This window comes from Hylobates moloch, unplaced genomic scaffold (genome assembly GCF_009828535.3).
Source record: "Hylobates moloch isolate HMO894 unplaced genomic scaffold, HMol_V3 SCAFFOLD_2, whole genome shotgun sequence".
In the NCBI taxonomy this organism is placed as follows: Eukaryota; Metazoa; Chordata; class Mammalia; order Primates; family Hylobatidae; genus Hylobates; species Hylobates moloch.
Window position 1 is genome coordinate 136,655,984 of NW_026652277.1, and position 26,084 is coordinate 136,682,067.

Sequence of the window (26,084 nt, forward strand, 5' to 3'; positions counted from 1 at the left end):
ACATCCTTAGTACACCTTTACTATGCAGTATTTTGGTATTTTTTTTATTGTATTTCACTTTGAAAGTGCTGGTTTTGACCCACTGAATTGACTTTTATGACTCTAATGGGTTGCAATAAACAATCTGAAGAAAGGCTAGTCTGGCCCTTTGGGTAGACCAGAAGTAGCAATAACTATAACCGTAAAATTTATATTCCCTATACTTGTTCTCTCATATTTGGATTATGATCTTTGCATTAAAAAGGAGGAAATGTGCTAATACACTTTTATACTAATTCACTAATCCAGTGAATCAGCAGCAATTCACTTTCAAACTGCCCAAATATTCTGAAATTACCAGTCATCCACTTAGATGGCTTGGACTAATTTCTTGACACTCTACATAGTTACTTAGGAAACATTCCACATAATTACTTGGGAAGCATCTTTATTTGTTGTTGGTGTCATTTCATACAGAACTCTGGAACACTGGGTCATACGGATTTAAAACGCATGGGAAATATTCTTTATATATTCTTGCCTAGTATCCTGAAGTTTGTCTACCCTTCTCAATTCCAAAAATCCATTCTTGTCGATGGTTAATATACTGTTTAGTTATATTTCAAAACCTGAGACCCCCTTAACAGTTTTCTACTTATATAGGACCATTAATTGGCCATTTTCTGTTGTATGATAAATTTTAAAGTGTAAGTTTCTCATTAGAAATTTGAGCATTCATTAGCCCAGTGGAAGTTAATCTGACTCCCTTAACAAGTAGCAAACATTTTTAAAATGTGTGAAGCCAAGGGTCTGTTTTCAGAAGAACAGAAACATTACCCAATCAAAACTGTAAAAATACAAAATAGCATCAAACATATTTTTTTAAATAATTTTTTTCTAAATTCCCTAGGTCACTTTATTTATAATCAAATCTTGACATTCTACCTGCAAAGGCCTTTAAGTGTACTTGCTAAAGAATCATTACAACTTATGAATGAAGCTCCACATTGCAATGATGGAAGTATATTTTCCAAATATTAATAAACATTCCCTACCTAAGAAATTTCAGTAGGAGCTACTGTTGCCTATCAGATTTATGAGCATGAAAATGCCTTAAGCTCTATGCCATCTATCTACTTGATAAAGTGAAATATCCCCCTCTTTAGTTAAACATTCTGGTTGCTGAGTCTTGATAAAATGCCAGATGATATGGACTTTTTCCCGCATAAAAGTATGAAGGTAATCACTAGAGAATGAGAAAATTGAATAGGATTGTTCAAAACTAAGATGCAACGTGAAGGTGGAGCTTTCAAGATATTTTCTTAGAGCTACCAAAATAACATTGCATATTTCCTTCCATTTTTAGCAGTAACTCAAAAATTAGCTTGAAATTTATCCCATTATAGGTAGTTTTTCATTAGAAAAAACCATTGTGTTAACTTCTGAAGTAATGTTAAATTACTTGAAATTGTCACATAGAATACCTGCACTAGTAGATCCAATTCCTGTGGTCAGCACAGATCTTGGTGTAATCTTTGCTGCATATTTGAGGAATTGAGATTTCCCTGTGCCAGGATCCCCAACCAATAAAAGATGAGATTCACCTAGGAAAAAGCAAATATATTAAGTTTTAAATTTCTATAAAATGGCCCATGAATAAGAATAATTAGAAAATGGTCCATCTGGAATGCCAACAAAATATTACAGTGTTTTTACTGTGTACTTTTACGTAGGGTCGTTTGAGAAAGGATTTAACTAGAAAATCTTTAGAAAGTTAACTGTCATAAACAGTCCTTAACTGATTACTAAATGTGACATAGAATCTACATTCTGTTAATAAATTATGTGCTATTTCCAGATGTTCAGGCCTATGTTTAACATTTTAAAAAATATCTGAGGCCAGGTGCGGTGGCTCACACTTGTAATCCCAGCATTTGGGAGGCCAAGGCAGGAGGGCCACTTGAGCCCGGAAATGTGAGACCAGCCTGGGCAAGACTCCATCTCTACAAAAACAAATAAAGAATTTTTGGCTTATAAAGTTTCTGATTTACTCTATTTTTAAATATCAAACTACTATGATTAAATCCTTGCATGCAAGTCATATAAGTATTTTATTCTATTTTTATTTAAGCACTTAGAAGTATTAGGGATTTTACAAGTATTTTATAAATATCAAATTACTTATGATTCCAACAGTTAAGTGAAGACCTTTTCATTTATGAAAATTTTAGTAACTTAGTGAAATATGTATCTTAAAGTACTCATTTTGCAAATGTAACATAAATAACTTGTGCATATCCTGTGGTACATATGATTTCACTGACCAAGTTTCTTCAGCAATTCTCAAGTGTTTCCTAAATACATTAATAGGAAACCCCTATTTAAGCTCAACATTTGGCAGAGTGCCTTGCAAAACAGTAGGTGATCAAAACATACAAGTACACCTTATACTTACTATTCTACACTGTACTATATGGTTTTTGAGTCCCTACTAACAGCCTGATTTATAATAATGCCCTTTTAGTCTTTTGGTTTAATTTTTGGTTATTATGGCCCACATACGGGGCCATAATAACCCGTATGCCAGACTCTGGTTAAGTGTGTTAGCTGCAAAAGAGCTTTCTGCCATCTGGACATAATTATACACTTAAGAGTAATCTTTTGAAGGTGTGACCTGCAGCAGCACCCCATGGCAGATGGCACATTTGCTATCTACCAGCAGAAGGAGAATCAGCAGGCAGATGACTGAAAGCAGCAGTCTAAGAGAAACACAGTGACAGCCACAGATGGAGAGATGCTGACTGGAGACATTAAAATACACTATTTCTAATCTTTTTCCTTTTGAAAACAGACTGGGGATCCAACAAAAAACACAGTAATAGAAACAAAGATTTTATTTTGTGGCATCCTTACAGGCTATAGCAAAAGTATATGCCATAGAAAAATGCAACTTCTTTCGGTCTTTCTGGAACTCTAGAAAGTAGCTTCTGATATACAGATGCTAGACTAAGTATGAGATATTCACACAACTGTCAGCTTTATAAGATTACAATTGGAAAATAAAACCCAACAAGCAGTTTTTATTTGGGAAAGAAAAAGTTCTAGCTTCTCTCCATGTGTCAATATTACTCAAAATTTCTAAATAGGTACTAACCTCTGACCCGTGTTCCTGTAGCATCAGTCCTTTGAATCCCACCAGCCAGCACCATGGCCACAGCAAGCTTTACTAGATACATTCCAAACACTTGAGGGCACAAGCTAGCCAATATTACATTCCTTCCTAGGAAAAGCAGAAAGATCAGAAATCAGCAATAATTTTCAAGAAACCCCAACTGAAATTTCCCTTCCTTTCCTATCTGACCATCCTCATTTAAATATACTCTACTATGTGAAATGATCAGGAGGTCCAATTCCAAATGACCAACAGGATTAAAGGAGGAAGTAACTTTGTTTTGGTTCAAAATGTCCTGTTTTTTTTGAGACAGAGTCTCACTCTGTCACCTAGGCTGGAGTGCAGTGGCGTGATCATAGCTCATTGCAGCCTCAAACTCCTGGGCTCAAGCAATCCTTCCGGCTCAGCCTCCTGAGTAGTTGGGATGGCAGGTGTGCAGCACCACGCCCAGCTAATTTTTTTTTTCTTTTTTGGAGTAACATGGTCTCACTATGGTCTCACTCCTGGGCTCAAGCGATCCTTTCGTATCAGCCTCCCAAAGTGCTAGGATTACCACCCAGCACTCATGAGTGGTATGAGCCACTGTATGTACTTTCTATGTGATAATTTCAGTAAAATTACTCCACTGCCTAAATAAAAGGAAGGTATTCAATCTCAGAAATAATGAGTCAGATCACACAAGTCAGTAATCTTTAAATACAGAGGTAGCTGGAGCTCATGAAGCTTCTCCAAAGGTATAAGAAGAAATAAGTAAAAAATCCACCCTCCAAGTCAATTCAGCATTTGCTCTGAGCAGTCTGGTAAATTCTGTTTTATCTGGAAAAAACTTACAGGGGCATCAAGGCATTAAGAAGATCACTGCACACCACAACTCTAGCAGTGTAAGTATGAGATCTCGAATTCTTCCGATCATGTGCTTTAAATAAAAGAGTATCACTGTTTGGGGTTCTGTTTTCAGAAATAACACACCAAATCTGAGAATCTGCCTATCTCTTCCATGAATAAAGCAGGTATTTCATTCAGTCATTGGCCTAACCAACCTATGGAATTCCAACAAGCCATTCCTGAGCCTTTCCACGACTTATAGCCCTATACACAAAGGCTACTTTTTGTAATGAATCAACACTGATTCAGTGGCAACTAATCTATGATGATGTGGCCTGCGATGGCAGAAATGGTGACGAAAGAAAATCTTTTAGTAAAAAAGGAACCAGAAGATTTAGTAAATCCAGGAAGTTCATTACTTGCTGAAGGAATCCCTCCCTGTTTGGAGGTAGAAAGCCTGGAGAAAAGGTCAGGAATCCAAGCAGATAAGACTTGACAGCAGGTAGGTAAATTGTGACCAGAATCTAGCGATTACACATGGAAGAAGAAACAGCCCCAACAAACAGGTTCAAGAGTAGGCAAATTGATCTGAGAATTACATAAGCCAAAACTTAGAACCAATTTTACTGAGTAACATGCTGATGGGAAGCATATCCCTGTGGTAAGAGGACAGGCTCTGGTGTCATGTTTGTATTCAAATCCCAGTGCTATTAATTACCAACTGTCTGACCTTGGGCAAGTTTCTTAACCTCTGCCTCCATTTCTTGTCTGCAAAATGGAGATTATAATGGTATCAAGACAGAATTTTTGAGAATCAAGGGAGTTAATAAGTATACAACACATAAATAATAACTGGCATATAGTGGGAACTACTTAACTGTAACTGTTAGCTATTTTATTACCTGTATTATTTGTGCATCTTTCTGATCTAAAGATTTCCTCACACTATAGTCAACACAAAAGACTACAAAGGTAGGATTGGGGTCCCAGAGAGAAGCAAAAAGGAAGGGCCAAATGTGTTGTCTAAGTTGAAAAGCTTGATTCCTTGGATCATGGCAGCTGAAGCTCTCATGGCTATATCACGGAAGAAAATGCATTAGCACCAGTACTACCCCCATCCTCACCTCCCTCTCAAATTTCTAGTTCTAGACCATGTCAGTGTGGCAAAGGCCTAGCTACCTACTCTTGTGTGGCCCTCAGTTATCTCAATGAAGAGAACTTACTAGGCCCTTAGTAATCTCAGAATTAAGATAAGTCAGTGACCCCCAAAGTGGGTTCAGATGGCCCAAAACACTCCAACCCTTACATCTGGGTTTCTAACATCTAAGCACCAGGGTCAAGGAATCCCTCAGGTGACAGCAGATCAGAATAAGGCCCTTAGGTTCATCCTAGCCAGTACCCACAGGATCAGGTCTTAAGCAAGTCAACCTCCAAGTGCTGAGCAGTGAAGCATTCTCCAGCTTTAGACTGGCAAAATGAAGATGTTCTGTTGGATACAGCTTCCCAACTTCACCTCTCCTCCCTCCAACACACTCACCAACACTCTGAAATGGAGGAATACAGTACACTGGTGCTGGTCCATAGGAAACTAAGAGAGAATCCATTTATACTAATGAGAAATACTGCCTTATTTTCTTGCTATCTTCCTACTTATATTTCTCACAAGATTATTATATTTACTTCTGCCTTTTATCCAATAAATGGCTCATGCAGCAGTAGCCTAATTAAAACAAGACAGATTCTTTAATTGCCAACACAAAGCACGTCTGAAGATCTAGTTAGAGTACCATATGATGGCCTTCCCTTCATTGTTAAAAAGGTAGAACTGAGCTGTGACACTGTAATAAATAAATAAATAACAGTGGTCCAAGGAAGAGTTACACATTTTTATAAGGACAGAATCCTAAGAAACCATTTTCAGGCTATTCAGGCTGGGCACAGTGTAATCTCAGCACTTTGGGAGATGGAGGTGTGAGGATCGCTTGAGCCTAGGAGTTCAAGACCAGCCTGGGAAACATAGCATAGTGAGAACCCTGTCTACTTTAAAAAAAAAAAAAAAGAAAGAAAAAAAGAAACCATTTTAATTTTAAAAATCATTTAAAAATGTATGATTCTTAAAGTGCCTGCTTCATAAATCTATAATGTAGAGAACTTTTGCTTCTTTCTATACAGATCAGATAAAAGATCAGGAACTACTAATGTGCTATACATTTATGCAAAAAAAAGAAAAAAGAAAAAATCCCATAAAATAAAAGCAAACTGTCCCTATTTAGGGAAATGGAAGCCGCCTTATTATTATTATTATTATTATTATTATTATTATTATTATTATTTGAGACAGAGTCTCACTCCGTCGCCCAGGCTGGAGTGCAGTGGCTCAATCTTGGCTCATTGCAACCTCCGCCTCCCGGACTCAAGTGATTCTCCTGTCTCAGCCTCACAAGTTGCTGGGACTACAGGTGCATGCCACCACACCTGGCTAATTTTTGTATTTTTAGTAGAGACAGGGTTTCACCATGTTGGCCAGGCTGGTTTCAAACTCCTGACCTCAAGTGACCTACCCACCTTGGCCTCTCCAAGTGCTGGGATTACAGGCGTGAGCCACCATGCCCAGCCAGAAGCCTTATTTTTTAAAATAATATCTATCTAATTTAGCATGTGATTTAAGAATAAAGTAATCAATATAGCTTAGATTTGAGGGGAGTGTTATTAGAAATGTCTATTACTGGCTTCAGTTTATTTTTCTCAAAAGATGTCTCCATGGAGAGATGAAAATAGGCACTTGAAGATTTAATTGGTGCTTTATACACTTGAGATTTTTTAATAAAATACACTACAAACCCAATGGCTGTGTTTTATTCTATGTAATTACACCTGAATGTCACAGTCAAAATTTTTGCTTGTGATGACAAAGCTTATCGTCTGCATCTTCTCTCATCTTTTTCCTAGTTATTCTGTTTTAAAATCTTCAGCCAAAATAGTGTAAAGTTATATCTTTATTATTGAAAATACATCAAAGAGAAACAATGGCTTTAACAGGATGAGAGTTCATAATAGGATGAGTTTTGCCTTTTTAAAGAACTGTATTTTTAATTGATATGATAGGAAACTCTGAAATTGTTTTGGCAGTGTATCAGGTGTTTAAAATAATAGTTAGAAATGAAATATCTCCAGGCAGATTGCTAAACAGAAGAGTATGGCAGAAAAAGGTTTCAAAGGGAGACTACAGCTAGAGGTACTGACTAATCCTACCCTTTAAACTCAGTCATTGAGTTATGTGGCATATAAGGCTGTCAAATCACAGACATCATATTTAACCACTGAATGTAATACCATTAATAATAATCAGTTTTAGCCCTTAAACACAAACCTGCAAAGGGATCGCTCTTATAGTATTCCCAAAAATCTTCGAATTCCTTTCGGACCTCCTCATCCATGATGATCCCTGAGGACTGCTCATTATTTATTTGGATGTAATTTGCTTTCAGGACTATCTCCACTTCACAGCGCACATCTTGCTGAAAGGGCTTCCACCGTTGCATTACAATCCCATAAATAGTGAGGTCATCACCTAGGAAAAAGCATCAAGTGAGTCCAGCAGTAGCATCCTGCATGCTGAGCACAGACTCAAAATGACAAAGGACCAGAAATTAGAAATAAACCACTCCCTTACTAGAGTTTACAATGTGTACACTCATCCAGAAACAATTTAGGGGCAGAATAACACCCCAGATTCTTGACTTTTGTCCCCCACAGTCATGTATCTGTAAAGTGAAAAGCTGAAGCATTTCCTATTTTTCATAACCTGCTACATGATAATCATACAAAATTATTACTTTTCACTGGGAAAATAGTTTACTGGATGATTCATTCATCACAGTTACATTGGATGAAATGTTCATCCTCTGAGTCTCTAACTATTTAGCTCTCATTTAGAGAAGAGATGTGGGAACTGCAGCCAGAAGTTTAAACTATAATTTGGAGTCAGGAAAAGAGACAACCTTGTGATGACTGGCAGTAGTTTGGGTTTCTTACATGTTCATTTTTACTTAACTCACTTGCTAATATTTTACTCACTGCCCCCCTACATCTTTTTTAATGAACCAAAGAAACAATGAACTAAGAAATGAATAAATACCTGTTCTACTTCAAAGTTCCTTCCCACAAAATATAAAAGCACAAGATACAATCCTGCTTGTTCCTTGCTGATGGTTCTCTCCTACCTGAGGAAACCCTCCCACCATTCCTGGTAGGCAGAAGCAACTTTTATAGATTTTCCTAAGAGGCCCTGGGTAGTTTATAAGCACACTTGCCAAACATTGCCATCTGTACTTACTACGACATACAATGCAATGCATCAGTTAACAAGCATATACAAATGTTTGGCGTTCCATATTTTGGTACTGGAGAAAGTGGGCCAAAAACAAACATGAAAAAAATCATAATCCTGGTCCCCCAAAATTTTAATCTTGTTGAACACCGGGTGTTGGACGTGCCCCAACCCCAATTCTGGTATTTATATTTTGCATAATAAACACCGTCTCAGAACTAACAGGCAATTCTTCATTTCCAAGCCTTTGTGACAATTATATGATATGTGCTGATGAAAAATGCCTTTCGCTCTCTAAATTTCAATGAGTAATCTGCATAGCTTTTGATTTCCTAAAGGAAAATGCTAAATTCATGGAACTGGTGCTGCCAATTCATAGAATAGAAGGCACATTTCTAGTTTAAGGCAACTTCATACTACATGGTTACTAACACATTAAGTAAGTGCTTTACAAGTTTCCAAGATCTTTCCTAAGCCACTACACTTAATGATTTTCAAACCAAATCAGGAATGATGATCATTTACTATATTGTCTGACCCCAAATTTCTAGGTAAAAATGATTGGAGGCAACTTTACATAAGGACATGGAACGATTCTCTATTATGGTCATTTTAATGGATTATGTTTAGGTTGTTTCTAAACTAGTTAAATGAGGAACTTAATGTTTAGATATATGACCCATAAGTAATAATCTAATGTCAATAAGCAGTGATTATGTGGAAAATACAGAGCACTGAAGCATGGCCAAGAGTACTGACCTCATCAGATTTGGATTTAAATCCCAGCTCCACTGCTCATAGGCTACGTGACCTTGGGCAAATTACCTACCTTTCCTAAGCCTGTTTCTTGACCTACAAAATGTGAATGATTATATTTACATCACAGTACTATAGTGAGAATTAGATCGGATAATGTACGTAAATTACTTAATGCAGTATCTAGAACACGGTAAGTGCTCAGTAAATATTAGCTCTTCTTATACTAAACCTACCTTACATTTGTAAAGTAATTAATACCTTTAAAAGCCCTTCAATATATACGTGTTTTCTTTCCTCAAATACTTACTGAATGGCAGATTCATATAATCACCAGAACAATTGTGAGGTATACATGATAGTCCAAGACAAAAGATATTCACCTTAAACTTCTGTATTTTTCAAAAGTAATGTTATAAGCAATGTTATTTTCAGGAAGCTAAAATTCTTACTTTTCTACAATCCAGTCTCTCTGTGCCCCTATTATCATCTGCGGCATCTTTACTACTGTAGCCATTGCCAGTCAGACCCATCTCTCGGATCTCCTGCGGCACTGACATTTACCAGCACACACCCTCCAACTTCATTACTCTGCACATGCCAAAGTGGGGTTCCTAACTAGATCGTAAATTCCTGAAGGGCAAGGATTATATACTATTTATGTCTTTTGATTCCCACAGAGGTTTATAGCTAAGGATACATGAAAAAATAGTTGTTGATAGATTGCTTCTATCCATCCTTCATTAGAAATGACATCTGAAAGAAAAACAACTTAAGACTTATTTCCAGTACAGAAAGAATTCAGTTTAGATGAACTGCATGAAAAGATCTTATTCTCAATTGACAGATATTTTCATGTTTAGGCTGAGCTTATATAAGAACTGCTTTGCTGAGACAGGTATTACAGATTTAGGTTAAAATCTAGTCCTATATGAGCAAGGTATTTTGACATATTCTGGGGTTGCTTAGCAAGCAATCCATAATCAAAGCTGTTATCTCATTAGTATACTATTTAGACAACTGTACGTTCATATACATCGGCTATCTGCAACCTAGAAGAGGTCCCTCACCAGAATCCAAAGACACTGGCATCCTGATCTCCAACCTCCAGCCTCCAAAACTGTGAGAAATAAATATTTGTTGTTGAAGCCACCCAGTCTATGGTGATTTGTTAGAGCAGCCTGATATAGTTTGGATAACTGTCCCCACTCAAATCTCATGTTGAGATATAATCCCTAGTATTGGAGGTGAGGCCCAGTAGGAGGTGTCTGGATCATGCAGGGGGATCCCTCATGAATGGCTTGGGCCATCCTTTTGGTGATAAAGGAGCTCTCACTCTGAGTTCGAATGAGCTCCGTTCATTTAAATGTGTGTGGCACCTCCTCCCTCCCCACTCTTGCTCCTGCTTTCACCATGTGATGTGCCTGCTCCCCCTCTCCCTTTTGCCATGATTGTAAACTTCCTGATGTCTCAGAAGAAGCTGAGCCTATGTCTGCACCATGCTTCCTGTACAGCCTGTGGAACTGTGAGCCAATTAAACCTCTTTTCTTTATAAATTGCCCCGTCCCAGGTATTTCTTTATAGCAACGCAAGAAGGGACTAACAGCCCAAAATGACTAAAACATCACCCTTCCACAAATATTTTTAAGTCTGATTTCTTCTTAGTCTCCCCAGTGAGGAGAGGGAACATGATGAGTTGACAGGGACAAAGGAGAGCTCAGGACCAGTCTTGTTGGCCTGAAGAGTAAAGCATAAGCTCAGAATGACACTGGAACAATCAGGCTTTTGGAACTCTCAGATTTCCAGAACAGTTCTGAGGCTCAGAAAGTCTTTAAATTGCCTGGAACATTGCAGATTATCCAGATCAACCGCCACTATAGGGCCTAAATCCCTAACAATGTACTGTATATGCTGTGCTTGACTGTCTATGAGAAAAAGAACTCATCACCATCTAAGGCCCATGTTAGACACCTCTAATTATCAGGTATTGAGTCAAAATCTACCTCCTTGTGGCTTATCCCACTGAATCCCAATAGCACCTTATGTAACTACAATTCTATTTCTATGTGACAGTCTTCTAACTATTGAAAGTTGGCTGTCATGTCCTTCCTCAGGCTTCTCCATGCTAAACATGTATAGTTCTTCATTGAGTATGGGTTTCAAGTACCCTCCCAATTCAGGTGTCGGCCAATGAAAACACTGAGAACCCTCAGAAGACAGCAGACTAAAATCAGTGACTCCAATCATGGTGTCACCAGCACAGAGCAGAGAGGAATGATGTCCTTTCTTCTAAGCACCAATAAGACACGCAGCAGCATTTAACAGAGTCACATTCTCTAATTCATTTTATAAAAATGCCCACTAAATCCACTACATTTTTAAAAGTTCCTGCTGTTAAGCTACAGTGCACTGAAAAGAGCCTTAAATTAGACATCAGTGGTTCTGGATTCATGTTCCAGTTATGCCACTTAACTCTCTAAGTGACCTTAGACAAGTCAGGTTCTTCATTCATAAAACAAGCACCTGGACTAGCTGCTGTTATATAGATCTAGCCCAGCTCTCTTCCTGCTATCACTTCCCACCTGCCAGTTTCTCATCTCAAGGTGAGCAATTAAAGCTCTACATTTCTCTTGTCAGTGATCTTGGGAAAATAAAAAGTGGCTTTTCCTAATCAATACTTTAGGACTACCTACACAAGCTAAAAAAAATTCCCCTATTCTTACCAGATTTGCAACTATCCACTAAGTCATCTTCCAGAATAACCTTCATAGATCGTGGAATACTTCCAACAGATAGCCTTTGAACCTAGCAAAGAAAAGAAAACAGATTCTGAGTATGCTTAAATACATGTTAAGTATCCAGAAGTCTAGCAGTATTTGAAATTACTATTTTTATTTCTCTGGTATATCATACAATTTAATTATAATGAGGATTTAAGTAATTTTTCCTGAAAACTATGTCTACTATCAATTTAAGAATTTACTAAATAAAATACACATATGGAAAATATCTCCAAATATAATCTATATAATCTACCTTGCAGATGGTCAAAGTAAACGTATGCTCCAACTACTAAATTTAATAACAAAGTTAACTTTATCTAGAAAAGAGGGGTATTTCTTTCCTGATCGCTAATCAAAAGACCTGGGACAAATCACCCAGTCCCTATGACTACTCCTTAGTAACAGAACCCTAGTTTTATTCCATGTGGACATGCGCCTAATACAAAGACTGTTATTTCCCAGGCTCCCTTGAACACTGAACATAGGTATGGTCATATGATGGAACTCTGACCAATGAGATATCATAAGCAGACAATGCAAGAGACTTGCAAGGAGACTGCTTAAGTGGAGAATTGGTTAGGTGGTAGGCACTTTTGCCTATTGTTCTCTGACTACAACACACATGTGATGGAGTTGTAGCCAGCATCCTGGCCCACAGCCAATCATCAGAAGAGAAGCCATGTATTAAGAATGGTTGAGGCCAGGTGTGGTGGCTCACATCTGTAATCCCAGCACTTTGGGGGGCCAATGTGGGTGGATCATCTGAGGTTAGAGGGTTTGAGACCAGCCTGACCAACACTGCGAAACCCTGTCTCTACTAAAAATACAGAATTAGCCAGGCGAGGTGGCACATGCCCGTAATCCCAGCTATTCGGGAGGCTAAGACAGGAGAAATGCCTGAACCCAGGAGGTAGAGGTTACAGTGAGTCAAGATCACACCATTGAACTCCAGCCTGGGCAACAACAGTGAAACTTCTTCTCAAAAAAAAAAAAAAAAGAAAAAAAAGCAAAGAAACGAATGGTTGAATAGAAAGACAGGAGTCTGAGTTCTCCACAGTGAACTAGCCTTGAACTGCCTATCTCTTAATTATGTTAGGTAAGAATAAACCTTTGTGTTTAAGCTGCAAGCAAATGAAAATCAGGCTCACTCTTACTTGTTAAAGTGTTTACAAATACTTCATTTAGCACAGCAAATAAGAGTGGGTCCAAACTCCAAATCTTGTTCACTCCAATGTGATTTTTTTTTTTTCCAGAGACAGGGTCTCGCTCTGTCAACCAGGCTAGAATGCAGAGGCACGATCCGTAGCTCACTGCCGCCCAGAACTCCTTGGTTCAAGTGATCTTCCTGCCTCAGCTTCCTGAGTAGCTGCGATTATAAGCACAAGCCACCATGCCTGGCCACTCCAATGTTTAACCATTTAAGCATTAATTAATCTTCTATCCCTTAGCTAAGAACATTAATTTTCGTCTACTCTTCAGTTAAGAACAGCTAGGGTGGACTTCTTAAATATTCTTCTTTAATTTTAACACAATTAAGTCATTTCACAACTTTCTTGTCAATGCTCTACCCAAAAAGGATGATTGCATGGTTTCTAAAGACTATATTCAGATATATGTGGAACAGTTTCAAGCTTGATCTTCCACAAAGTGACAACACAAGTACATTTGTATCCATTCTGTGTTCCCTAATCCTACCAGTGTGCCCATAGCTGAAAAACACTTCTTCAAATTTGTTATTTATCTCGTTTATGTGATTATTTACCTGTTCCTGAATTTTGATTTCCTGGTAATCTCTACACCTGGTTGGAGACGAAGACAAGCCTGAGAGGCAAGTGAATTTAGAGGAATCACAGCTCTCCAAGCTGGGACACGAGGATGGCCGGCAAAAGGTGTAATACTGCTCGAAGTCAGCCTTGATCACAAACACATGCTTGCATTTGTTACACATGTAATCCCGCTCAAACTCCAGAACCTTTACCAGACTTGTTCGAATCACTGTCCCAGTGACAGATAAAAAGTGTCCCACATCCTTGGTTTTAGGTATGTGTTCCCTCACCAGCTCAGGACAGACAGGCAAACCTGATGGAGAAAACAGAAAAACAGCATCAACTTCAATCTTGAGATTTGACTCCGAGGGATATATTCTTCTCCTATTTCCTGAAAGATAAATTTTAATTTCAGGGGAAAAAAAAAGATTGTGTTTTACTAAGAAAAAATCAGATCATCAACTCTATTAAGAAAATATAAAGAATTATTGCAAATAATAGTTATCAGTAGAGTTTTTTTTTAATCCAGATACTGCACAATGAGTAGACCATGTTTTAAAGCAAATAGCTAGATATAATAACCAGGATTTTAAAAAGGACTTATTCTCACAAGAGGGCTATCTCAGTAGGATCTAAAGTATATAATTTTAACGGCATTTAACAAAAAATATATGGCCGCTTGCCACAGATAAAATCAACTGATGATTATTTTAGTAAATCACGCAGCAGACCGATAAAGAGATGGTAGCATGACGACCAAAGAGTTCCACAGCGCTAGAAAGTTACTTTTTCAGTCAGACTCAGAATTTATTAATACATAAATATGACAGTGTTTTTGAGCCCTGACTTACCTAGCGGTTTACCCACAACATCACCTTATCCTATAAAAGCCTCGTGTTTTTCAACATTAAAAAACAGGCAACAGAAAAGGTGCAAAATGCCAAAGAAAATTCTTACTCAGTCTGGGTACTGTGGCTCACACTTGTGAAGCCAAGGTAGGAGAACCGCTGGGGCCCAGGAGTTCAAGACTAGCCTGGGTAACATAGTGGGACTCCATCCTTATAAAAAATTAAAAAATCAGCTGGGCATGGTGGTGCATGCCTATAGCCCCAGCAACTTGGTAGGGCTGAAGTGGGAGGATCTCTTGAGCCCAGGGGGTCAAGGCTACAGTAACCATGGTCACTCCACTGAACTCCAGTTTGAGGAATAGAGGAAGACTCTGTCCAAAAAAAAAGAAAGAAAGAAAGAGAGGGAGGGAGGAAGGAAGGAGGGAAGGAGGAGAAAAAGAGAGGGGAAGAGGGAAGGGGAGGGGGGAGGAGGAAAATCTTATGTGGAAATTCCCTCTTTCTCATGTTTGGCTACATTGCACCATTGGGGTGGAAAGATGCTGGCTATAAAGGCTAATTCCTAACAGGTTTATTGAAATAGCAACTGTTATGCTGGTTCATGTCTCCTGTCTTGTCCTCAGTATTTAGCGGTTCAAAAACCAGGTAAGTACGCCTACTGAAGGCCCATCTATCAGATTGTCCAGCCCATGAGAAATGCCATAATAGGAATCATTATACCTTAAGTTTCTATGGTCAGCATATTTTCTCCTAGTTGATACATCTATCTGATTGAAAGCCAATCAGAAGGTAGTTTAGGAAGTATGAGGGGAAAAAGCAAACTAGAGTAACTGAATGTTTAACGTGCCAGGCTATGTTAACCTACTGTTACAGGTTACAAGTCTACAGATAGACTTGAATTTTCTCTGATGGTTGGCTGAAATTCTCTCAATACACTGCAGAGTGTATAGACAAACAAGGTGGCCATTGCCAACATTTGCCGCTATGACTCTTTTTTCTATGCTTCTAAGACTGACTTGCCCATTTTCTAATGAACATATTCATTATTTACATTAATTCAGATTGCATCACCTTTTGCCATTAAGGGAGACACACTTTTCGTTCATATCCTAGAATGTTAAAAAACAAGAAACAGCCCAGAGATCTCTCTCTCTTGTTTACCTGGCCTTAACTGGAATGTATATTATAATACATCTTAACACTGCTTGTAGATTCTCAGTTACATTTATTTTGCTCCCTACATGAATACTTTAAAAAAAATATGAATACTTAAAAAAAAGCAAGATATAATTCACATACCATAAAATTTACCCTATAAAGTACATAATTCAGTGGTAATTAGTATATTCACAATATTGTACAACCATCACCACTAATTCCAGAACATTTTCATAATTTCAAAAAGAAACCCTGTACCCAGTAGCAGTCACTCCCCATTCTTCTGTAACCCTAGCTGCTGGCAACCATTGATCTACTTTTGGTCTTCATGAATTTACCTATTCTGGAAATTTCACACATAGATGCTCCGTGACTTACAATGGGGTTACATCTCAATAAACCCATTGTAAATTGAAAATGTTGTAAGTTGAAAGTGCATTTAGTACACCTAACCCACTGAACATCACAGCTTAGCCTACCTAGCCTACCTTGAACATATTCAGAATACTAACATTAGCCTACAGTTGGGCAAAATAATCTAACACAAGCCCTATTTTATAATTAAGTGTTGACTATTTCATGTTATTTACTGAATACTACACTAAAAATGACAAACAATAATTAATGGGTGCTCAAGGTATGGTTTCTACTGAATCACTTTCACATACTCATAAAGTCAAAAAATTGTAAGTCAGGGATATCTGAACAAAATCATACAATATGTGGTCTTTTGAATCTGACTTCATTTACTTAGAATAATGTTTTCAAGATTCATTCCTGTTGTAACATATACAGTACCTCACTCTTTTTTTTTTTTTTTTTTTTTTGAGACGGAGTCTCGCTCTGTCGCCCAGGCTGGGGTGCAGTGGCGCAATCTCGGCTCACTGCAAGCTCCGCCTCCCAGGTTCACGCCATTCTCCTGCCTCAGCCTCTCCGAGTAGCTGGGACTACAGGCGTCCAACACCACGCCCGGCTAATTTTTTTTTGTATTTTTAGTAGAGACGGGGTTTCACCGTGGTCTTGATCTCCTGACCTCGTGATCCACCAGCCTCGGCCACCCAAAGTGCTGGGATTACAAGCGTGAGCCACCGCGCCCGGCCTAGTACTTCACTCTTTTTATGACTAAATAATATTCCACTGTTTAGATATACCATATTTTGTTTATTCATTTATTAGTTGATGGACATTTAGGTCGTTTCCACTTTTTGGCTATTATGAATAATGCTACTACAAACATTTGTATGCAAACTCTTGTTTGAACTTTTTTCGATTATCTTGGGCATACACCTAAGGAGTAGAATTGCTAGGTCACATGGTTATTAAAATAATTTTTTTAAATAATTTTATTTTTATGTTTGCAAACAGTCACTAAGTACTCTCTATTGTACATATACAGAAGGATACTCGAGTGGGAAATATGATAATTAACCCAATTTGCTTCTTGAAATATAAACAGAATGTACCAATAATTACTTCTAAGAAGGAAGGTTAAAAAGGAGAATAGAAAAAAAAAGGTTAAGAAAACTTACTTTAACAAAAATTCTTTGGGTTTCTGAAATATTCATTCTCTCTTCCTTGGCCCTAAAGAAATATCATTTTTGCCTCCCATTTCTAGTCCCCTCATCTCAGTTCTGCTTCCGATGCAAATTGATTGTTCAGTTTAAATTATATAGTCAGTATATTAAAACAAGAAAAACTAAGATCAGAAGAACCACATTACAGAAAATGTGGTGTTACTCCGATGTTATGCATAACTGAAGAATGCCCAGTGAGATTACAGATTGCTAGGAAAATTTAGAAAAGCCTTTGGATTTTTGGCTGGATGAGGTGGCTCATGCCTGTAATCCCAGCACTTTGGGAGGCCGAGGCAGGTGGATCACCTGAGGTTGGGAGTTTGAGACCAGCCTGACCAACATGGAGAAACCCCATCTCTACTAAAAATACAAAAAATTAGCCAGGTGTGGTGGCACATGCCTGTAATCCAAGCTACTCGGGAGGATGAGGCAAGAGAATCGCTTGAACCTGGGAGGCGGAGGTTGCGGTGAGCCGAGATCGTGCCACTGCACTACAGACTGGGTAACAAGAGCAAAACTCTTGTCTCAAAAAAAAAAAAAAAAAAAAAGAAAAGAAAGGTCTTCGGATTTTCAATGTGATGAAGTAATGTATCAATGAAGTCTTACATAATATAAACTGTATAGGCAGACACTTGTTATTTTTGGCTTAAAAACAAATTCTGGTTTAACAACAAAGCTGTGTAATTTAATTGTACTTTTATTCCTAGAAAGCTATCTTCAATTTGATAGTGTTTCTTACTGTAAATAGCATCTTAGAATGGAAGAATAAAACACCATATGCCCCATTGCTTCTAGAGTAACCCAAGCAAAACATAATGAAGGCCAAATCTCCTTTTCTTTTACCCTTCTATGGCTTGCCACAGATCTAAGAATAAGGAACCAAATCTGGACTAGACTATAGGGCTTTTTGTGACTGGCTTCGTTTCATCAAGACTTCTGCGCACTTTTTCACAGACAGTGCTCCCTTTGTCTCAGTGCTTTCCTCTCCACTCTGCTCCTCAAAAATGCCCACACTAAGAAGCAATGCAGTGGTTAAGAATACAGACTCAGGCCAGGCACGGTGGCTCATGCTTATAATCCCAGAACTGGGGAGGCCAAGGTGGGCGGATCACCTGAGGTAAGGAGTTCGAAACCAGGCTGGCCAACACGGTGAAACCGTCTCTACTAAAAATACAAAAATTAGCCGGGTGTAGTGGCACATGCCTGTAATCCCAGCTACTCGGGAGGCTGAGGCAGGAGAATCGCTTGAACCTGGGAGGCAGAGGTTGCAGTGAGCCGAGATTGCACTTGTGCACTCCGGCTTGGGAAACAGAGTGAGACTCCATCTCAAAAAAAACAAAGAATACAGACTCGAGCTAGAATGCTTAGGTTTGAGTCACAACTCTGTCACTTACTAGCTATGTCACCTTGGCCAAGTTGTAACCTCTTAGATCTCTCATCTATAAAATAACAACAGAACCCACCACACAGGGTAATAAGAAAACTAGAAGAATTCATAGCTTACACCTGTAATCCCAGTACTTTGGGAGGCTGAAGCAGAAGGATCACTTGAGGCTAGGAGTTCAAGACCAGCCTGAGCAACACAGAGAGCCCACTTTTACAAAAAAAAAAAAAAAAAAATTAATTCATACATGTAAAGTTTCTGAAAATATTACTCGGCATATAGCAAGCGCTATTTAAACATTAATTCCGGCTGGGCACCATGGCTCATGCCTGCAATCCCAGCACTTTGGGAGGCCGAGGTGGGCAGATCACCTGAGGCCAGGAGTTCAAGACCAGCCTGAGCAACACGGCAAAACTCTGTCTCTACCAAAAATACAAAAATTAGCTGGGCGTGGTGGCACGTGCCTGTAATCCCAGCTACTTGGGAGGCTGAGACAGGAGGACTGCTTGAACCCGGGAGGCAGAGGTTGCAGTGAGACAAGAGTGCATCACTGGACTCCAGCCTGGACAACAGAGCGAGACCCTGTCTCAAAAACAAAAACAAAAAACAACATACCTTGAGTGAGGCATGCATCACACATTAAAGTTTCCATTAAGCTCTCATACAGTAATGCTTAATATATGCATACGCATGTATCTGTAGGCATGCATACACCATCTGGTAAATATTTGACTATATAGCTGTCTGCTATACAGCCCTGAGTTTTTTAAAGGAGGGAAAAGCTATATTCTTTTTGGTTTCCCAAGATCCTAGCAAATGCCTACTGATGTTTTGTTTAGTAGTAACATAATTTGTAACTTACTTTTTCAGAGAATTGAAAAAATAAGCTAAATTCACCTGAAACTGATAGGGTCACTTAGGCAGACAGGATTGTATTACTTAAACTGAGTATGGAAAGGTATCTGAAAATAATGGCAGCCTAAAACTATTTCCTAAATAGCATTTCGACAACATTAACTAAAGTCCCCCTTAATAATCCTTTTGCAAATTTATTAATAGGAAACATTGGCCAGACACAATGGCTCACGTGTATAATCTTTTTTTTTTTTTTTTTGAGAAGGAGGCTCGCTCTTTTGCCCAGGCCGGAGTGCAGTGGCGCTATCTTGGCTCACTGCAAGCTCCGCCTCCCAGGTTCACGCCATTCTCCTGCCTCAGCCTCCCACGTAGCTGGGACTACAGGCGCCTGAAACCACGCCCGGCTAATTTTTTGTATTTTTAGTAGAGACGGGGTTTCACCATGTTAGCCAGGATGGTCTCGATCTCCTGACCTCGTGATCCGCCCGCCTCAGCCTCCCAAAGTGCTGGGATTACAGGTGTGAGCTACCGCGCCCAGCCTCACATGTATGATCCTAACACTTTGGGAGGCCAAAGCAGGAGGATCACTTGAGCTTGGGAGTTTAATACCAACCTGGGCAACAGAGTGAGACTCCATCTCTAATTTTTCAAAAAGGCTGGGAGGGGGGGACCCTTTTTCTTGATCCCATCAAGAGATTATCTAGTCCCCTGATGCATAATGATTAATAATCTTCATAATTTATCCTAGCAAGTGTAACTGCAGATAATATTTTTCATTTAAATTAAGTATTTGGTCTTTTTGGGAGTCTTAACTTGCCTCCAAGAAGTTCTACTATAGTGACTCCAAACCTTTTTGGAACTTGGGAAGCACCCTTATTGATTATAAATCACCACTCTTCTTAAATGTACTATAAGGTAAACATTTATTTATTTTTTTTTTAAATTTTTTTTTTTTTTTGGAGACAGAGTCTCGCTCTGTTGCCCAGGCTGGAGTGCAGTGGCCCAATCTCGGCTCACTGCAAGCTCTGCCTCCTGGGTTCACACCATTCTCCTGCCTCAGCCTCCCGAGTAGCTGGGACTACAGGCGCCCGCCACCATGCCCGGCTAATTTTTTTTGTATTTTTTGTAGAGACGGGGTTTCACCGTGTTAGCCAGGATGGTCTCGATCTCTTGACCTCACAATCCGCCCGCCTCAACCTCCCAAAGTGCTGGGATTACAGGCATGAGCCACCGAGCCCAGCGGTAAATATTTTTAAACAAAAGGAGGCCGGGCGCGGTGGCTCACGCTTGTAATCCCAGCACTTTGGGAGGCCGAGGCGGGCGGATCCCGAGGTCAGGAGATCGAGACCACAGTGAAACCCCGTCTCTACTAAAAATACAAAAAATTAGCCGGGCGTGGTGGCGGGCGCCTGTAGTCCCAGCTACTCGGAGAGGCTGAGGCAGGAGAATGGCGTGAACCCGGGAGGCGGAGCTTGCAGTGAGCCAAGAGCGCACCACTGCACTCCAGCCTGGGTGACAGAGCGAGACTCCGTCTCAAAAAAAAAAAAAAAAAAAAAAAGGGTATGTATGTTCTCCAACTTAATCACAGACTGCCCTCAATATTCTGGACCTGCTTTTAATTTTACCAAATCTTTCTTTCGTGTAAACAGAATGAATCTGTACCAGCCTTTATTAATTTATACAATAATGGCATATTTAAATTCTGTTTTAATTAGAGGGTTGACAGGGACTCTAGAAGTGGTTTGCAAGTGAAGAAACTGAGGCTCAGTGAGATAAAATAACTTACTAAGTCTCCCAGGTTAGGCATGTAGCCTTTAAATCCAATTCTTCTCTTTCACCACACCATGCCTTCCCAGAAATTATTTCCATGCAATGAGCTAAATAAAAATTGTTACACTATAGTGTCACTTTTCCCTAAAACTCTTAATTCAACTCTATCCATCCTGCTAAAAAAATCACTTTTAAAACAGAAAGTGAGGGGCAAGAACTCCTAGAGGCAGGAATTCAAGGACACAGCTTTGCCACCCCAAGCTGCTGATTGCTCCACTACAGTTTCTTAACAATTAAGATGCTTAATCTGTCATGCATTCAACAAAAATGTATCGAATAACTGGTAGGTAGACTGCACAATGCTAATACTGATCTTTAAAAATAACTAATTTCCTAAAATAGTTCTGAAGATCCCTGGACAAGATCTATCACTTTTCTAATTCTTTGTATTACCAGTTCTTTTATTGTTAGTAACCACAAAAGCTCATAAAGCTGTTTTGAATTACAATTTTATACACAGACGTGGAAATATATAGACACACAAGTATACTGCTGTCTCCACACATTCTCCCTCCCCTCAGTGGGCATGACTCATACTTCATGCCCACAGAACACAATTATTATTCTGCTCTAAAAGAAGTGACCATCAACTATGTAACAGATATATATTTTAAGTATAAATATCAATTATTTCTTAGTGTTCTGAATCTAGTATATTTTCTCAAAATCTTTCTAGAAGATAGCATGGCAGTAAGATCTTTAGTGATTTACCTGATATCCTGGCATGAAGATTCTGTTTCATGGAAACACCCTCAGGCTGAGAAAGGGACTGGAGAATTGTCAAGGCTGACCTTCGCAGTGCACTATCAAAAATTGTAAGCACTTCATTGGGGAACATGTTGAAATATTCCCCGATTTCCATGTTGGTCTCAAACAGAGTCATGGCATTAACCACAACTGGGTAATGAGCATCTTCATCCTTTTCCTTCAAGATTAGAAGAATATCATTCTTATGGTATTCCGAAACATATGACTCAAACACTTGACCAACCAGTGTAACTTGATCGCTATTCATCTTGAATCTAGGTAACTAAAGAAAAAAAAAAGGATCGTATTATATATTTGATACTCAAGATGTACACACAATTTAACAAAAACGATTGGTTATAAATCACACTGGCTTTGGGTCATACTATAATCACAAAATAATATCTGAATTCAAATCTTAATGAAATCTGAATTATCTGTTACAGTCACAGTACATGTACTTCAAAAATGAGTGAAGTCAAATGTAAGTCAAAGAACTATGTTGGTACTGATTATCAAAATCCAAAAGAGTTCAAAGCATTTCCCATCTTTTCCCCAAATTTCCTTCATATTAACCCTGCATTAATATACAGGCATGCACCTAATAACATTTCTGGACTGCACTTATAAAAGTGGTCTCATAAGATTATAATATTGTACCCTTATTGTACCTTTTCTATGTTTAGACACATAAATACCATTGTGTTACAACAACTGTGTACAGTATTCAGTACAATAATATGATGTACAGGTTTATAGCCTAAGAGCAACAGGCTATGCCATATAGCCTAGGTGTGTAGTAGGCTGTACCATCTAGGTTTGTGTAAATATACTCTATGCTGTTCACACAAGGACAAAATCACCTAATGACAAATTTCTCAGATTGTATCCCCATCATTAAATGACATATAATGGTATTTATTTTACATAATATATGTAAGAGGCCACATTCCATACACACACATTTGCTCTCAAGTATAAAATCTGAAACATATCTTTTGGCTTGAGTCAGTAACAGTGGAGTTCTTTGCAAGAGTCCTGGTTCTAGCTTTTGTTTATATGAACAAAGTATCATTCTTTTGCGTGCTCTCTCTCTCTTTAGTTGTACACACATTGTACACACACACTCGTGTATTCTGCTATGTAACTGAAACACATACCATTAATCAGACTGACAGCCAGTTCTGACATGAATAATTAACAGACTGTCCTTAGAAATTCATATTTGGAAGTGAATTTGTTTCCTTCTTTCTCTTTCTTACCCTAGGAAATCTACTGGGTTCTGCAGAAGCAGCTGTCAACAATGCAAAGAAAACAGATAAACATAGGAAGGGGAAAAAACACCGAGTCTTCAAATAATAAAAAAGTATTATTGAAAATAAATACAGCAGATACCACTACTTTATCTCATTCCTCTGGCACTCTATTAAAAAGTATGTATCTACAGATAAAAAGCACCTACCACCATTCTAGTTTCATGTATACAGACAGATAACAAATTACATATGTATAAACCCAATTCAATGTCCGTTTCCTAATATCTACCATGTACAAGGCACTATGCTGGCAAATGAAAAGTATAGTAAAAGGTTCTCTATGTCCTCAGAAATCCAAGGGGCAAATAAAACGAAACAGTGCTCTATCAGTGGTCAAAAATGCAATATGAATAGGAGTCAAAGGAGAGGGAGGTTAAATTTAAATGAGGTGACGATCTCAGAAGTAGCACTGGACAGTTAGAAACAAGCTATCCAAATAAGAAACACTTATTTGGGGCCGGGCACAGTGGCTCACGCCTGTAATCCCAGCACTTTGGGAGGCCAAGACAGGTGGATCACGAGGTCAGGAGATCGAGACCATCCTGGCTAACATGGTGAAACCCCGTCTCTACTAAAAAAAATACAAAAAAAAATTAGCTGGGCGTGGTGGTGGGCGCCTGTAGTCCCAGCTACTCAGGAGGCTGAGGCAGCAGAATGGTGTGAACGCAGGAGGCAGAGCTTGCAGTGAGCCCAGATCGTGCCACTGCACTCTAGCCTGGGAACAAAGAGAGACTCCACCTCAAAAAAAAAAACAAAAAAAAAAAAAAGAGAGAAACACTTATTTCGTTTGGAGACTGAGCACTGGAGAAGAGGTGTACTTAAATTTGACTTATTTCATTTGTCCAACATTTATTGTACTGGACTCTCCAAATACGAATATTAAAGGAGACTGCCATAAAGTTCACAGTTTATCATCCTAAGTACGTGTCATACACGCTATTTGCTATATTTTGCTTTCTCTGAGAAGCTACTATTCCGCAAGGTGTGAAAGGTTTAAGAAGTATATACAACAGTTAGGTCAAGAATCCTGAAAACTACAGGAGGCCAGAGTGAGAGTAAGAATGAGTAAATGTATATCCAAGACAATGAGTGGAAATAAATTATGGCCTCCACGGTAATTTGTTTTTAGTTAAGCAATATAAATTCAGCTACGTGTAATGCAGAAAAAGCACCTGGGAAGGAATATCTCCACAATGTGGACTTTGCCAAAAAAAAAAAAAATCTGTACTTCCAAGAGTGGCTACAAGAGAATCACTATGATTCTATTAAAGCATATTAAATTTAGAGCCACAAATTTAGCATTTGAAAAACAGCTCCACACAAGGCAGGAAAAGGGCAGTAGCAGAATTCAACGTTCCAATTAAGGTCAGATTAAATTTTGCCTAGTTAGGCCAGCATTTCTATGGTTAATATGGACCATTGTTCTTCATTCCCTTTCAACATCTATGCAAAACTGACTAATCCAGTGTGTTATCGGCAGTTTGCTAACTCAATAAACGTACCTACTACCCACCCAGATAGACACTAGAGGCACTTTTTTTGAGAAGGGTCATTTCACAACTTTCACGTTCTCTTTCCTTTTCTTATTGAATATTTGGGGTCAAAATAAAATCATTTGCTTTACTTTGTCCTCTTGACCACAGCGAAGCGTCGAAGAGAGGAGAGTGCCTAACTGCACTGGCATCCCCCAGCTGTCTCCGGGAATCGCGGCAGCCCCGCCCCGCCCCGCCCCGCCCGCCTGCACCTGCCGGGAGCCCCGCCCTCTCCGCGCGGGCTGGCGGGACGCGCGACCTCGGCCCCGCCCCCCTCCCTCCGCCCCTCTCACTGCGGGGGCGCGCCATTTCGCGCCTCCTCCGGGCCGCTCGGCTGCCCCAGGGGCGCCTGGCAAACGTGGAGTCGCTCGGTTTTGGAGGCATGCTTTCCAAACTTTCTAATTCACACGGTCTCTGCACGCAGCCCCTGCCCCACGACACCTTGACAGTCTCTGACACTTCTTGGGCTCTTCTCCCGGGCAGCTCCCTTGCCTGTCCGGTCCCGGAGTTGAATAGTTTTTGAAGTAATGAGACGGGAACGAGACTTGGGACGAACTGGAGAAAAACATAACCGCGAAAGGAGGAGGCGGCTATCACTTACTGGCTGTGTCTGAAGTCGCCGGGGACGCGCTGCTCCCGAGGCCGAGGGGCCCGGAGAGCTCCAGCCAGGCGGTGGGTTCGTCTCCGGCGCAAGAAGGCTGGTGGGGCGGGGTGCGCGCGTGCACGTGGCCGCTCGAGGCGCCACCGGCCGCGGGGACGCGCGGGCTGTGTCGGGCGGCCTAGCGCCTGCGGCTCTGCCGGGCCTGCGCTCTCGGCCGACGCCGGGCCGCGCACCGCCTCAACTTCCCTGCCCCAGCGGCTCTTCCGGATGGAGACGAGGCAGCCGGGCGGGGCGGAGCGGGCGGGTTGGGGCGGGGCCAGGAGAGTCCCGGGCGGGGAGAGGGGCGGGACCCGAGCGGTGACCTCAGGCTAAGTGGGGAGAGCAGGGCTGTGCGGCGGCTCAGATCGGATCTTAAGGTTTGTTTTTTGTCTGTCCAAGGAATTTGCTTAACCCAAGGACACAGAGGATCTCTTCTGTGTTTTCTGACACAAGTTTTAGAATTTTAGGTTTTATATTGAGGTCTGTGATCCAATTAGAGCTAATTTTTGTCTGTGGTGCAAAGTATGGATCTTAGGTCATTTTTTTTTGCATATGAATAGTGTCATTTGTTCAGAGAGCTTTTTCTCACCGA

The 26,084-nt window shown here is 39.8% G+C and overlaps 1 protein-coding gene across 1 annotated transcript in view; it reads right to left on the bottom strand.

The window, feature by feature from the left end:
• MCM9 (minichromosome maintenance 9 homologous recombination repair factor) overlaps positions 1 to 25,722 on the bottom strand; it is a 131,001-nt gene extending 105,279 nt beyond the window's left edge. Inside the window, exons 1-7 of the mRNA XM_032157804.3 lie at positions 25,454 to 25,722; positions 21,969 to 22,287; positions 13,608 to 13,924; positions 11,786 to 11,867; positions 7,347 to 7,547; positions 3,134 to 3,259; positions 1,464 to 1,583 (exon numbers count right to left, since the gene is read on the bottom strand). Coding sequence (XP_032013695.1) covers positions 1,464 to 1,583; positions 3,134 to 3,259; positions 7,347 to 7,547; positions 11,786 to 11,867; positions 13,608 to 13,924; positions 21,969 to 22,272 — 1,150 coding nt within the window. The 5' untranslated portion in view covers positions 22,273 to 22,287; positions 25,454 to 25,722. The remainder of the gene's footprint in view (positions 1 to 1,463; positions 1,584 to 3,133; positions 3,260 to 7,346; positions 7,548 to 11,785; positions 11,868 to 13,607; positions 13,925 to 21,968; positions 22,288 to 25,453) is intronic.
• Between the last annotated feature and the right edge of the window lie 362 nt (positions 25,723 to 26,084).